Here is a 13928-nt window from a genome sequence, read left to right on the forward strand (position 1 = left end):
AAACACACACACACACACACACACACACACAAAAAGAGGAAGAAGAAGAACGCAGAGAACAGAGAACTGCCTGAAATTAGGTCCATCCCTAGTTTTCCTTTGCTAGGACCATAACTGGGTAATGGCCTATTTTACGATCTAAACTGCAACCTTACCAATATGTATGGATCAACTGAGATAAATATGTGCATCCATCCGAGGACAGGGGCACAGTTGTCCAGGAATATTCAAAGGAGACTGTTCCCCTGAAAAAAATAGATTTATCTCTATTCTAGAAATATGAAAACCAGGTGCGTTTTTTCTTTTTTTTTTTCCCCTGCAAAACTCCCAAAGAAAAACTGCTAAGCTACATAAAACAAAAAATGCAATTTTCATTCAGATCAGATTCTTAAAGTGAAAAGAAGATTTATGTGCATAATGAGCATGGTAGAAGTAATCATATTAAAAGAAATATTTGCAAAACAATGGTAGGGCTGGAAATGAGTGCATAAAAGATGCTTAAAGGTTGCATCAGTTATTCAATAAAAGCTGGAAAAACCAGTTGATATGGTGCAGTCAAGTGTAAGCTCAATTGATGACATAGCACCGGCCATCTATGTTTATGATCATGCAATTATATTTGAACACATGGGCATATTCATGCACCATGCACAAGTGTATGCATGTAGAGGACAAACGAAATAAATTGAGAGTCTAGAAGAGAATCAAGGAAGGGATCGATGGAGTGACAATTGGTTGAAAGGAGTTCCCCTTGTGGTACACCTTTCAGTTAGAAATATTCCCCTATTCTACCCATGGCGTACAAAAAAGTGCCCACAACCAATTAATCTTTGAATTCCATATGTCAGTCTCTCAGATTACCTTCATCTTGAACCCTCCATGCCACACACTATGTTTAATTCCCTAATGGCATACCAATTCCTTAAGCCATGCACAAATGTCCATTTACGACCCTAAGTTTCTCGTCAGCATCCCCGATATGGAGGGTCAAACCTTTTCACTAAGAAGAGGCCAGTTTCATTAGAATATTTCATTTATAAGTTAAAGGATCTATAATAAAATAAATGGGGCAAACATCTCCAGATAAGCATCAATACTCACACGCACCACCCAAAAGAACAAAGAAAAAAAGCACAACCCACAAAACTGTAAGGTAACCACACAACATTTTAAGAAAAGCCAAGGGATTCAAACAATAATAAAGCTATACTATCAAAACCTTGACTATAAAAGAAAATATCGCAAATCCTACCCACTGCCTATTAGGCAAGTCCATCATCATAAAGGACTAGATACAGTACTGATGGCCCCATTGAAAATTAAGATGCAATATATTGATTGTACTTGATGAATCTTTGAGGATCGAGGTGCTCATCAAAAGTGGACGGGGTGCTCATACAGAGTCATGTTATGTATGTTTACAGCTGTCCTGCCACCATCTTCTGTATCATTTCTTTTTGGGAAAAATATGGAATTGTGTTACTCATGTGCGCTTATCTTAAATATACTATTTGCTGGGGGGACCCTTGAACTTGAAAAAAAGGTGAACAAAGAAACCATGAACAAGAATTGCAGATCTTGAGACTTGCTCCACACATCTAGATGTGATGCTCATTGAACGAAAGAAGGTAGAAAATCCTTATGAACATGGTGAAATTCTTTAACAAACCCAATTTAATGTTTATCTCATCCAAATATTTGAACATGCAGAGAATGAATATTACCATATCTGTTATTCTTCTTCGGTCCACTATATTAGTCCTTTTTTTTCCTTTCCAGAAACACAAAGAAGGATCAAAGTAAATGCCAGTAAGCACCAGAGCAGAAACTATCCATCCAAATCCACTCAGACATGGAACTTTTTACCCACAAAGTAAACTAAAATATCTAGTTTTATAGATTATATTATTGAAGGTTGACCCTAGATTAGCTCTTAAACTTTATTGTCATTTAAGTCAAACGATCCTTATCAGTAACCACTCCAAAACTCTTTGCAGTCCTACTCCCAAATGCGCATTCTTCCATAATTTCGTGTTAGTTGATTTCCCTTTTTTCCACCAACAATCACCGTCTAGTTTTCATGCTAAAGTATAGTAAAACTACAAGACTTCATATAGAAAACCTAGAAAGAACCAAACCCCCCCAGTATGGCATAAGAGAAACATTCAAGCATTCAATAATCAGATCCCAGTTTTCAGGTTTGCCAACCTACCCTCGATCCTAGCAACCTAATCGAAAGCCTTCAAGAAAAAGAACAAATTTGAGATCGAAATAGCTATAACAAATTGTACCCCAAAAATAAAACAGCTATAACAAAAGAAATCAAAGCAGCTTAACCAATCGTCAAAGGAATCCAGTTTCTTATAAAGCCTGTCTCTACATCAGAACAAATAAATCCAATAAATCCAAGCAGCACAATTCAGAAGCCTTGATTTTAAACGAAAAGAAGGGCGAAAGAGAGACTTAATCGCAACAAATCAATAGTAAAAAAAAAAAAAAAGGGTCTCCAAAGCCCCCATCAGAGACCCTACTTCAACCGATTCAAATCCCAAACGAACCTCGCTTCTCGCTTATCACCTGTAAGCAGCTATTCACACAGAAATCATCTGAGCAAAGCTTATAACATGCAAATCCATCGCCAAGATAACTAACCAAAACAAGCCCAAAAAAAAAAAACCCTAAAGGCTGATCTATCAAAATATTGAAAATAAAAGGAAAGACGAGGAAAGACAAAAAAAGGAAAAGACCTTTCCGGAGATGATGAGCCAGCAATCCTTGGTAACGTTGTGCTTGGCCACCTCATCGAAGTGGTAAGTTTTGGAATCGGTGGCCATTGGCTGCTCCAAGAACCACACCTCAGACCTGAAACTGATGAATTATAGATCGAATCAAGAATTTATAGAAGAAAATATGAGAGAGAGAGAGGGAGAGAGAATTTACCTATGAATAGAAGGAAAGAAACCGGCTTTTTCCCTTCACCTACACCCACAGTTCAATGGCCGCACCTGGTTTCCGCTCTCCTCCGATCTCTATCAAATAAATAAAGTTATCATATGCTAAAATTTTACACGGGTCTACGGCCGCTTAGTTGGTGCGTTGAACGTGGGTTGAAATTACGGATTTGTTTTTATTTCTTGTCCAAATTACGGATGGAATACATACCGACCGTTGGATTATTGGGCCTCTCCAAAGAATAGGGTTAGTACATGAACTTTTGGTTGATGTCGACATATAATACATGTCGACAAAGATCGAATGGGCTCAATCGTCTCAAAGCCGACGTACAGACGAAAGCGGATCGAATAATAAATGATTATGTACGGATTTATCTAAATTATGATTAATAAACGATAGATACATGTGCGGCAACCCTCCAATCCAATTTTTAATTAATTTTATATAATATTTATAATTTTTAAAAATAAATATATAATTTTATTCAAATAATATTAATTTGATTTCTCACCTATATAATAATATTTTTAATCAATATCATACAATTTAATTATTCAATTTATATTCATATCTTTAATATTCAACATATATCTATAAAAAATATAGATATAAATTAATCCAATAAAAATTTATATTCAGCCAATAAAATAAATATTGACATCGATATATTGATATTAAATCTATATTCAAATTGGTTTCAATTTTTTTACTAATATGAAGAATTTGAGGTAGTATCTATCTTGTCCTGATGGACCATGATGATTATAAGATATTAAAATTTGATAGAAATTAAATAGCATCATATTGAAATTATTTTGCTGAGGGATGCACATATTATTTTAAAGTTATCTAAAAATAAATTCATGAGGTGTTTGCTTTTTTTATTAGAATAATTTTAAGTAAATTATAATTTTTTAATTATTAAAGATATTTTTTATTTTGTAAATATTTTTTTCACATTGATCATAGTTACGATGGATGGGAGATAATATTTGAAACGGTTGGTTGGCATTATATTAATAGAGATAGAAATATGATGTGTTGAGATTGGAAAAAAAAAATAACATACTTAAATTTTTACCATAAATAATATATCAATTTATTATAAACAATATAAGTCAAAATATTCTTACATATTGGTCTACCAAAATATGTGATAAAAATCTATTCTTTCATTATTACTAAAAAAAATTAATTTTTAAACATTAAATTTTTTAATTAGTTCACAAAATCTTTCGTATAAATATATATCTTTTCTATATTTATATTTATATTAGGTTTTTAATAAGTTCACAAAAGAATCTATTCGTATAAATGAAGAATTTTAGAAAATAACTATAAATATGTAAAGACAGAGGTTAATATGTACATATAGAAAATTTTAAAAATTAATAATTTTTTTTCAAAATTAATCCCATCGGAGATAAAAGTGAGAATAATAATTTATCTATCATTAAATTATGTTAATATATTGATCGATCTATACATGATCCATGGCCTAATCTAAATAGTCTCTAATGATGTTGTCAAAGAAATGTTAAATTTTGGAGTCACGAATCCAAACTCCACGACCATATAGTTGAAGAGGTCAGGTTCAGCATAATGTTTGGGTTGTATCTTTTGTACGAAGGAATGATCGATTTTTTTTCGATCATCTTATACATCTCTCAAAGTATTATAAATTTCTTCATCTTCTATTTACACATATCTCAAAATAATTATTGCATAATTCAATAGTTGATACTGCCGGAGAAGGAGAATTTCTCGCACCAAAGATAAAACCCGAAAGCCAACAGAAGGCACCAAGCGCGTGGCAAAATGCAATGTCCACCCACGAGCCAACTAACCGAACTCGTATCACGTTGGTCAACAGTCCCATTCAAACTTAGAATTCTCATTGGATTTAAGTGATGACCGTTGTGTGATAAGATCTGACCTTTGGAAAAAAAAAAAAAAAAAGAGGAAAGCTAGCCACGAGGAGTGCGTGAATCTAGTTTGGTAGATCAGTCAAGCCTCCGCTTTTGATTGAAAATCTGGAATTTGGGGTTTGAACATGATTAATTACTCTGTCCATGCCAATGATAAAATGACTCATCTTGAGATTTAGAGGAAGATGGTTGAAACATGTTCAACTGGTGTTGGTAACACAATCCATCATGATGTATGGCACCATGGCAAGGAAAACCTTGATCATATGTGTTTTTAACTTTTTTGGGCTCATTCATTTCATATGCCTTCTTATAACTATGCATAATTAATTACATGCACAGCACATTGGTCATTCAATTAACATGTAATATCCTAATGAACATGATTGATATTTTACATTTATATTGTAATACGTCTCGAGCTAGCACTACCCATATTTTTTTAACAACAATTTCCAATAGGTGAGAATGATGAATTGAAGAATAGTTTTGGTATTTGATAGATTATAATTATATTCTTAAAATTGCTAACTGTAATTACAATATATATCATCCAAAGATTAACTCCACCATTGGATTTATTTGCCCATCTCCTATTTTCATTCTTCAATCATATAATGAGATGAAACACATTTTTACCTTATCAACGGCACGTAAAAACCAACACAAAGCATAGGCAAGATAAGTTAACAAATTATTAAACAATCAATTACATAAACAAATCAAGCCTCCAACTTTCTAACAGGCCCCAAGCCATAGAAAGATTCCCTTGATCCATGTAAATGGGCGAAAGAGAGACGTAAAGGGGCTGTGCGACGTTGGGTGAAATATTTTGTGGCCAGTTCCATTTTTTTTTTTTTCCATGTTTCATGCTGTGCTTGACGTGGCAATAAAAGTTGCTTCTAACGAACTTCCAATATTAATGTGTAGACTTTTTATTGGCTTTGTCTACGATCTAATGAGTCTATCTAATAATTTCTTCTTCCAGCGGCGGACAAGTCCTTGAAAAGCTAGCTTCAATGGCTAACAGATCTGCAAGTGTTGTTCTCTCACTTGTTTCCCGGTCCACCTTTAGTAACGGCTGCAAAAGTTCACAGTTTGAATATTTGGCCCGCTCTACCATCACCAGTTCCATCGTTTTCTGCTTATGATCATCTTCCACTATCTCTTCCATTGAGGTTTTGCATTGAAGGGACTTCAACAAGCTGGGAGGATTGTATCTCGAGGAGATCAATGTACCTGCTGACCGTATCATTGCCACCATTCTCAAGTTATTTTCTTTTACTTCTTCTTGGAGATACTTTTTTTCGGTGGAGTAGTTGAGGGGACGGCGATAGCTATGATTGAAGGTGCCAATAGCGAGGATGTCATCAAGCATACTGTGACCTAGTGTTTCGTTACTCCTCTTTCCATTTGTCATTGGTCTCCCTTCATCCTCGTCAATAAAAACATCTGAAAACATGGAAACATTTCATATGAAGAATTGTTTATTTCTTTTATAATTACATTTGTCTCTCTGAAGCATCTAGCAGATGACATGAACCAATTACCTGTGTATATAGATAGAGCAATTCTATGGTAACTCAGAAAAATCGCTGAAAAAAATCACTCAGCTGTCATTAACCATTCACTTTGCTTCATTATATGGTACAATTCATGGGGCTAATTAGAAGGGAGCGATGACAAATACAACACACCAGCTGAGTAACTCTTTTAATTTATATCATGAACTATCAAACCATTTTTGGTAAGTTCATTCCTCTAGTAGTCTCTACTTGATTGCATTTGAAACATGCACCCGTTTCATAATTTTGGGTATTAGCCAATCATTATCAACCATCTTAATATATGGAAATATATTTTCTTCTCTGTTAAAATAATTAGAAATCCAATGAATTAATTTATTTATTTCACATAAGTATGGGATAACAATATCCAAGAAAAAAGAGGGCCATTATAATCTTTTGATTGACGGTTACTCTTCTCAACACATGTATTTGGTGTGCAATACAAATGCTTTTAATCAGGCCTTGCCTGTATGTTAATGCTTGGACGTAAAGTTTTTGTTAATTATTATTTTTTATTTTACGGCATTAGTTATTTTTTGTTCTCACGTAAATGAAATTTTATTTTGTTATAACTTACAACATGTTTAACAAAAAAGAAAAGAAAAAATAATCTCAAAAGGTTCTTTTCACACACACACACACACATATAACGATCTTCAATTTAACAAGACTACTAATTTTTGGCTACTCGCGATCCATCCCAAATTGGTATTAGTATAGCCTATAGTCAGAAGTACATGCGTGTCTCGGTGCTTTTATTTTGTAATATACTTGTGGCAGCTTGTCGCTTTTATTGGTACGTTTTCTGTGACATTACCTTGCGTTTGTAAGTTGTGTTTGTTATCTTCACGGGAAACGCTGGCAAAAGGAAAAAAAAGCAGTGTTAATTAGGAGAAATTCTTTGTGCACCGCGAGCGGTGCAAAACCCCATGCATCATTCATGATGGTTGGTTTACATACAAAATCGAATGTGATGTACGAAAAAAAAAAATTTTCATCATCCCATGCGAAAATCCATCATCATAGGCTATGCATGCGGTTCTTTACCATCCGAAGAATTTCTAATTAATTAATACCCTAACCATCTAACAGTTGGGCCCAAAATATAAGGAGAACGAGAAATTTTTTGTGCACCGAGGGTGGCATAAAAAATTTAACATGGAGTGCATCGTCTTATTTAATTGATCCATATAACTACTATTTTCTAATAAATATTAATGACTGTAGATCAATTTTTTAATTTAAAAATTTTATATGACAAAAATATCTTTATCTTTTAGAAAAAATTATGATATCGTATGATATATTATAGTCAGGATGTCATAATATAATATGAAAAAGATATTTTTGCCTAACTATTTTTCAATACGAATTTAATATCTGCAGATTGATTTTTTTCGTTTGAAAATTTTGAATGATAAAAATATCTATATTTTTTGAAAAAAATTATGACATCCTGTATATATTATGACATCCTGCGTTATATTATGATATCCTTTGGATAAAAATTATAACATTCTGGATGCAGGATATTATAATATAGATATAGGATATCATAATTTTATCAAAGAATAAGGATATTTTAGTCATATAAATTTTTTAAATAAAAAAATCGATCTACAGATATTAAATGTATGTTAGAAAGTGATGATTATGTAGATCAATCGGACAAAATGATGAGGTCTGCATCGGATTTTCTATACTACTCGTGGTGTGTAAAAAATTTATCAGGGGAAAGGGAAAAACATGTAAGCATATTTGGGAAAAAAAAAAATCTTTCCGAAGGTTTTGTCTTTTATCCGGTCCGAAGCTCACGCTCCAAAGGTCGTCAGGAATTAAGCCCAAAGGCCGAAGTTGCCAATCCTCATACACATGACCCACCCCAAACCTTTTGGGGTGGTAAATTCTTTCTCCATTCCATGAAAGAATGCTATCATGGCAACCTTTGTGAAAATTAAAGAATCCATAACACACTTTTATTTTTTGGAAACAAACATCATGTGTTTCATGATCGTTGCTTCAATTTGATTTTTCTTTGCATAAAATACACGTATTATGCACATACAAACCCTCTTTTCTATGATTACCTTTTAAATAGGATATACAATGCTTATGAAATTAAGTCCTTTTTATTTATAATGTCTTTATTAAATTCTATTCTTGGAAAAAAAATAATATATCTTTTCTATGGATTTAGAGAGTTTGACAACTCCCTCCTCAAATATGTTTAAATATATAAATAACTATGCTCTTTTATTTGACTCCACCTAGTATGAGATTTTAAGGAGGAAGAGCAACTTGTGTGAGACATACAATATAGAAATTGATTCTCTCTCTATCTAATGGTCGAAAAAAATTGTCTTTACAACCAAAATATTTAAAGATGTTCTATGCATCCACAAAAGAGATGCAAGTTCCCTACGAGATATAGGAAAGAAGGAGAGAGAGAGAGAGACTAGTCTCTTTAATCTCTCAAGTTTAAATATTTAAATACTTATATTTGAATTAATTAAATATTTTAAGAGTGAAAAGGGTGATGTAGTGAGGTTTATAGGACAAATGAGAAAAGCAGGAGAAAATAGGAGATGAATGCAGGAGAGAATAGGAGATGAAGCACACATTTAATCAAAGAAAGAGAACCATTTATTCTATTCTTTAGGATTCTTATTTACATTAATAATTAGATTAATTGAATTGATTAGGAAGATATTTTATTCATTTGTATAAGGATGACTAAAGACTCCAACTATTTACTTTTAGCAGTATATATAGACAAAGGGGGGAGAGTTTTGGGGTTTCTCCATATGGCATCATTGCATTAATCATTCAAAAAATAACTCAAACAAACTTTAATATTTCTTGTACCAAAGAAAAACAGTGTCCTGAACTTTAAAAAACGGATCACCTTTGCAAAAGTAGTAAGAAACAGTTCATGGCATGACACTCATCACTCTTTAGGAAAGAAGAGGGTGAAAGAAAACGTCTGTCGGAAGAGACTGGAGAAAATAACCTGGAGCTTTTCCGTTAGAAACTCGATGGTAGTCGGAGCCCCAGCTCAACTTCTTCTGCACCCAGTTAAACATCTAGATTGTGCAACAAAGGCAGTACATGAGACCAGAGACTACCGTGTAGATACAAACATATGAGCACTTGGTTCTGTACGTATCAAAGCATGCCTATTAATTCTTACCTTCAGGTTCGTAACTCTTCAACCAATGAGAAAGGAAACGAGGCCTCGCCAATTTGGACTATTGGGATGAGAGATCTGAGGCTTTCCGAACGGTTTATAGCCGGGAAGTTTTTGATCAGGGGATGGTCCCCAAAAAACAGAGGGAGCGGTTGGCAATGAATTGGCTACGTCCAACCCACTGGAATCTGTAAGCTGGACCCTATTGGCCCCTTATCTTCTAGGAAAACAACCTCCCTTGCCCCCTATTCCTCACGGTCTGGTGGTCCAAAAAGTTAATGTCAACAACAAAGGTGTTAGCTTGCATGGATGTTGTTGCAGTGTGGGTCTCCCAAGCTTATGATTTACCCATTGTTAGTTCAGGTGGATATGATTGAGGAAAAGGACGTTGCTAAAAAATTTGATCTTGTTTGTCACAATATCAAGTTAGGCAGGGAGGCTATTATGCATCCCATTTGATTGTTGGTATCTCTATGAATTCCTTGTCACAGTACCCATGGGAAATGGTGCAGAGTTCAGGTGCTAATAGAGTGTAATGCAATCCCAGCCGGCTGTCACAGAAATGGCTGCAAATGAAAGGATCTCCTTAAATTTAATGAGACAGGATTGGGTTTAATATAGGCATCACTCGCTGCAATTCATAGAGAGGTAGCATGAAACGTGCTCTGAAGTAAATGCGAGTGTGTGTTTATTTGGTATTTAGCTTGCATGGCTTCATGTCCATGGTATGATTAGTATGTATGTATGCATGCCAAAAGTTTTTAGGTGTTACTACATTCAAGCAAGAAGCTTAGTTTTATGTATATCTCAGTAGACACGAAATTCTTGTTGTTGTAGCAAAACGGAGTTACTGTAACAACCCTAGCATCTAATTCTAAGGTGCATGGCATCCAATTATTTTATTTTCTATTTTTCTCTGAAGCAGTTTTTTTCTCTTTGGTGTGAACAGGAGCCAGCAGAAAGCTACCCCCACTTTATTCGAATAACAGATTTCTCTGAAACAAATCTCTAAACAGAGCCTGACTAACGGATTTTTTTGCAGTGTACAGTCACATTCTGAATGGGAAATAAAGGATACAGAAACATTAGAACATTAAGAAAGAAGCATTTAGTTTCTGGGAGGGTGAGCCAACGATTGCAGCCTATTCCACAGCTCTTGATGTCGAGTCTAAAATTTAGAAGAGCCTTGATTTCTCTGACAATAAAACGATTGAAGCAATTTCTGTAAAACCAAGTAAACTAATTTTTTTTGTTTAAGAAGATGCTGATGTTTCTCTCCCTCCAAATCTCCTAACAGACAGCTGAAAAAAGTTGATGCCTCGCATTTTTTTGTCATCTTGCATTTGTTCTACTACAAATTGTCCATAGGTTATGAAAGTTCGAAGATCTTCCCTTTAATTTCAGCTGCAGCTTGATGGTTGTCCAAAGACTTCTCATAAACATGCATCTATGGAAAAGATGGTTAATTTTTTGATGGTAATGGAGGCTGTAACAGAGGCACCAAAAATTTATTGAAAGATTAGAAGATTACAGGTGATGAAACCAGACAGAGTAAACAATACAGCTGATGAAAATAGGTCTGAAAACAGGGACCAATGAAAGAAGACAAAGATGTGGACTAGAAATAAGAAAGGATTTTACAGATCAGATTGAACCCCTCTAACAGCAGCCCGAACACTTCAGAACTCCGGTATTGCTGACTGTTTGCAGAGGACGGATAAACGTTGGTAACCGAAGAGCATCTGTGCAAGAACAAACGAGCATTATGCTCTTTCTAGCAAGATGGTTAATAGACTTTACATTGGCTCCATAAAAATTGTATTCAGCACAAATGCTCTATCCCTTCTTATTTAGAATTTCATTGGTGTACAGTTTATTCTTGGATGCCAACCATAAAAACACTTTCACCACCTCTGGACTTGGCATCTTCCAAATGGCATTTGGGTAAGGGCATCTTAATCCACCAAAGTTGAGAAAGCTGTAAAAAGAGTCAATAATGAAAAATCCATCATGGCCCAACTTCCAAACTAGGGCGTTCGTGATCCGAGACAGCGTAATCAACGCAAGAGGGCTATACAAAAGTTGCAGTGTGTCTCAAACCTCGAAGGACCTTTCAACAGAGATAAAACTTTCATGATCGGACTGACCATGGAAAGAATTATGCTCGAACTGTCGTCACCTGCCACATCTCCAAAGCACACCGTGCGTACTTATGTGCATGCGTTAAAATACTAAGAAAATAGGAATGGCTAAATCTTAGGAAATTATGTGATGTTTATCAAAACTAGTCAAATATCCCTAGGGTTTATCCATTCTTATTTTGTTAGTATTTTAACTAGTCAACAGAACACATCAGCTCAAACTACTCGAGATCTAGTACGAGGAAATCAGTAAATTTGGATTCAACGTCTGAGTATAAAGATCCTCGAACTGAGAGCAAAGGAGAATTGTATCAACCCACACATCTTTTTGAAATTGAATTGACTCTTCGTTTCCAAATTTAAAAGCCACACATTTCCAAAAGCAATGATGGGACTTGGCCAAACAATGGCAAACCACCTATTTACTCCGAACTGCTCCTCAACTCATGTGATCCATGTCAACCATGGCAGCCTTTAACCAGTAATACTTACCCTCGGATACCCTGAATGAGGTCTAAATGCTGTTCTTCTATTGATGAATCTAGGACTGGTGCTAGCATTAGGCTACAAAGAAAAGCCGCTTTCATTGGGCACAAAGCCAGCCTAAAAGCCATAAATGGAGGTGCAGTACGTATGAAGAATTGTGGTGATGGCCTAACTACTTGGGCCAGCAAATGTTAAAAGCAAAGGGAAACAAAGGATGCCCTGCTAGGGACTAGTATCTTGTGTTATAATAATACTTCTTGCAGGGCCACGGCACAGAGTGAGGAGCAAGAAACAAAGGGAAGCCGCCTCCTACTTATTTTGGATGGGATTCAGCCATGATTTTGTGTTGGAAGTTGCATGCTTGCATTACCTGATATGGCATTTTATATGGCACTTGGAGAATCAAATATATGCCTTTGGCTAATCTAAAACCTCAGGCTTTCTGATTATGAGGGAATGGCAGGGAGGAATGCTTTGTTTGATGGCAAGTTGAACTAATCGCTAATCATAGGATGGAGACATGGCATGTGAATTGGACCAACCGACATGCCAAGTGACCAGTCTCATGGCAAGCATGTTCTCAGAATGATTAAGAGGTGCGAAGCTGCACCAGTTTCCTATAAGATTCTGAAAATTTTGTTGGATAACAAAAAATAACGATCAAGGATTAAGTAGGAGAAAAAGGATATAATTTCATGATTTTCAGCATTTTCATCAACTCAATAAAGAGATAAATTCAAAAACAAAAATTGATCTCTGTAATCTACCATCCAAATTCTAGAGATTCCAAGACGGGCTGTGAGCACTGTAGCAATCCATCCCTGTTTTTAATTACATTTCTACAAATTCTCCATTAATTTCCTCAAAATGTTACAGAAAAATAGTTTACTCAAATTGGATGACGCTCTTTAGATGAACTTGTAGTCATTTAGTTTTTAAGCCTGCAGCTTAGAAAAGAGTGCTAAAAATTAGGTTTGTTGAATATGTGAAAGGTTTATCTATAACCTCACCACTGAAATGCTTACTCTGCAAAAATCTTCCTCTTTTATGGGAATATGAACATAGACCAATCCATTCATGAATTATGAAGCAAAATAATGCTACAGGGCAACATAAGTAAAAGTAGACTTCTTCAATGTGATCAAAGGAGATTAGTACTTTCAAGGTCTAACAAGCTAAAACCCTGAGGAATGACCAACTGATTGTGGCAGTGTTCCACGTCATACCGCAGGAATAACAAGAAACATCAATTCAAGTGACTCACAATAGTGTTGCCAATAACCACTCAATTATGGCAAATAGATCCGTTCTATTTGCGGACAAATTAGCAGTGGTGCTGGATCATGTCCAAGCAAAAATATCTATGCAACCAATGTTAAAGCTACTAACCAATGCTTCTTCAAGAATGATTTGGAAGCAGGAAAGTAAGTGATACTAGGGAGCATAAAAGTGATCACCCTAAAAACGGAAGCCAACTTAATAGCCTAGTCTTCCCTTCAGTGTTATGCCCCTTGCAGCTGAATGCCTGCAATCAGTGCTCTGAATGTTCCATAAACTGGACATCCACAGGCAGAACCCTGATACTGAATTGTTATTGAGATAAACCACGATGACCAGGTCCAATAACATCAAACAGTTGCCTTTAGATACAACTAAGAATATT

The 13928-nt window shown here is 35.1% G+C and overlaps 2 protein-coding genes across 3 annotated transcripts in view; both read right to left on the minus strand.

The window, feature by feature from the left end:
• LOC105043477 (cytochrome b5) overlaps positions 1-3096 on the minus strand; it is a 4903-nt gene extending 1807 nt beyond the window's left edge. The window contains exons 1-2 of one of the 2 annotated variants that reach the window (XM_010921037.4): positions 2941-3096; positions 2748-2868 (exon numbers count right to left, since the gene is read on the minus strand). In XM_010921037.4, the coding sequence (XP_010919339.1) occupies positions 2748-2834 (87 nt within the window). In that variant the 5' untranslated portion in view covers positions 2835-2868; positions 2941-3096. The remainder of the gene's footprint in view (positions 1-2747; positions 2869-2940) is intronic. The other variant, XM_010921038.4, reaches the window with a different exon arrangement.
• Positions 3097-5592: 2496 nt separating this feature from the next.
• On the minus strand, positions 5593-9683 carry LOC109505725 (uncharacterized). Its single transcript, XM_019849823.2, has 3 exons — positions 9642-9683; positions 9462-9534; positions 5593-6335 (listed from the first exon to the last, which is right to left on the minus strand). The coding sequence occupies exons 2-3, from the start codon at positions 9532-9534 to the stop codon at positions 5848-5850; spliced, it is 561 nt and encodes a 186-aa protein (XP_019705382.1). The 5' UTR covers positions 9642-9683; the 3' UTR covers positions 5593-5847.
• Between the last annotated feature and the right edge of the window lie 4245 nt (positions 9684-13928).

The sequence above is a fragment of the Elaeis guineensis genome, chromosome 4, assembly GCF_000442705.2.
Source record: "Elaeis guineensis isolate ETL-2024a chromosome 4, EG11, whole genome shotgun sequence".
Lineage (NCBI taxonomy): Eukaryota > Viridiplantae > Streptophyta > Magnoliopsida > Arecales > Arecaceae > Elaeis > Elaeis guineensis.

Bases quoted from the DNA above. Each gene is read 5' to 3' on its own strand.
- LOC109505725 (XM_019849823.2), bottom strand. From the start codon at position 9,534: ATGTTTAACTGGGTGCAGAAGAAGTTGAGCTGGGGCTCCGACTACCAT. The intron at 6,336-9,461 runs GTTATTTTCTCC...CCATGTTTTCAG, and splicing joins TTCTAACGGAAAAGCTCCAG to ATGTTTTTATTGACGAGGAT.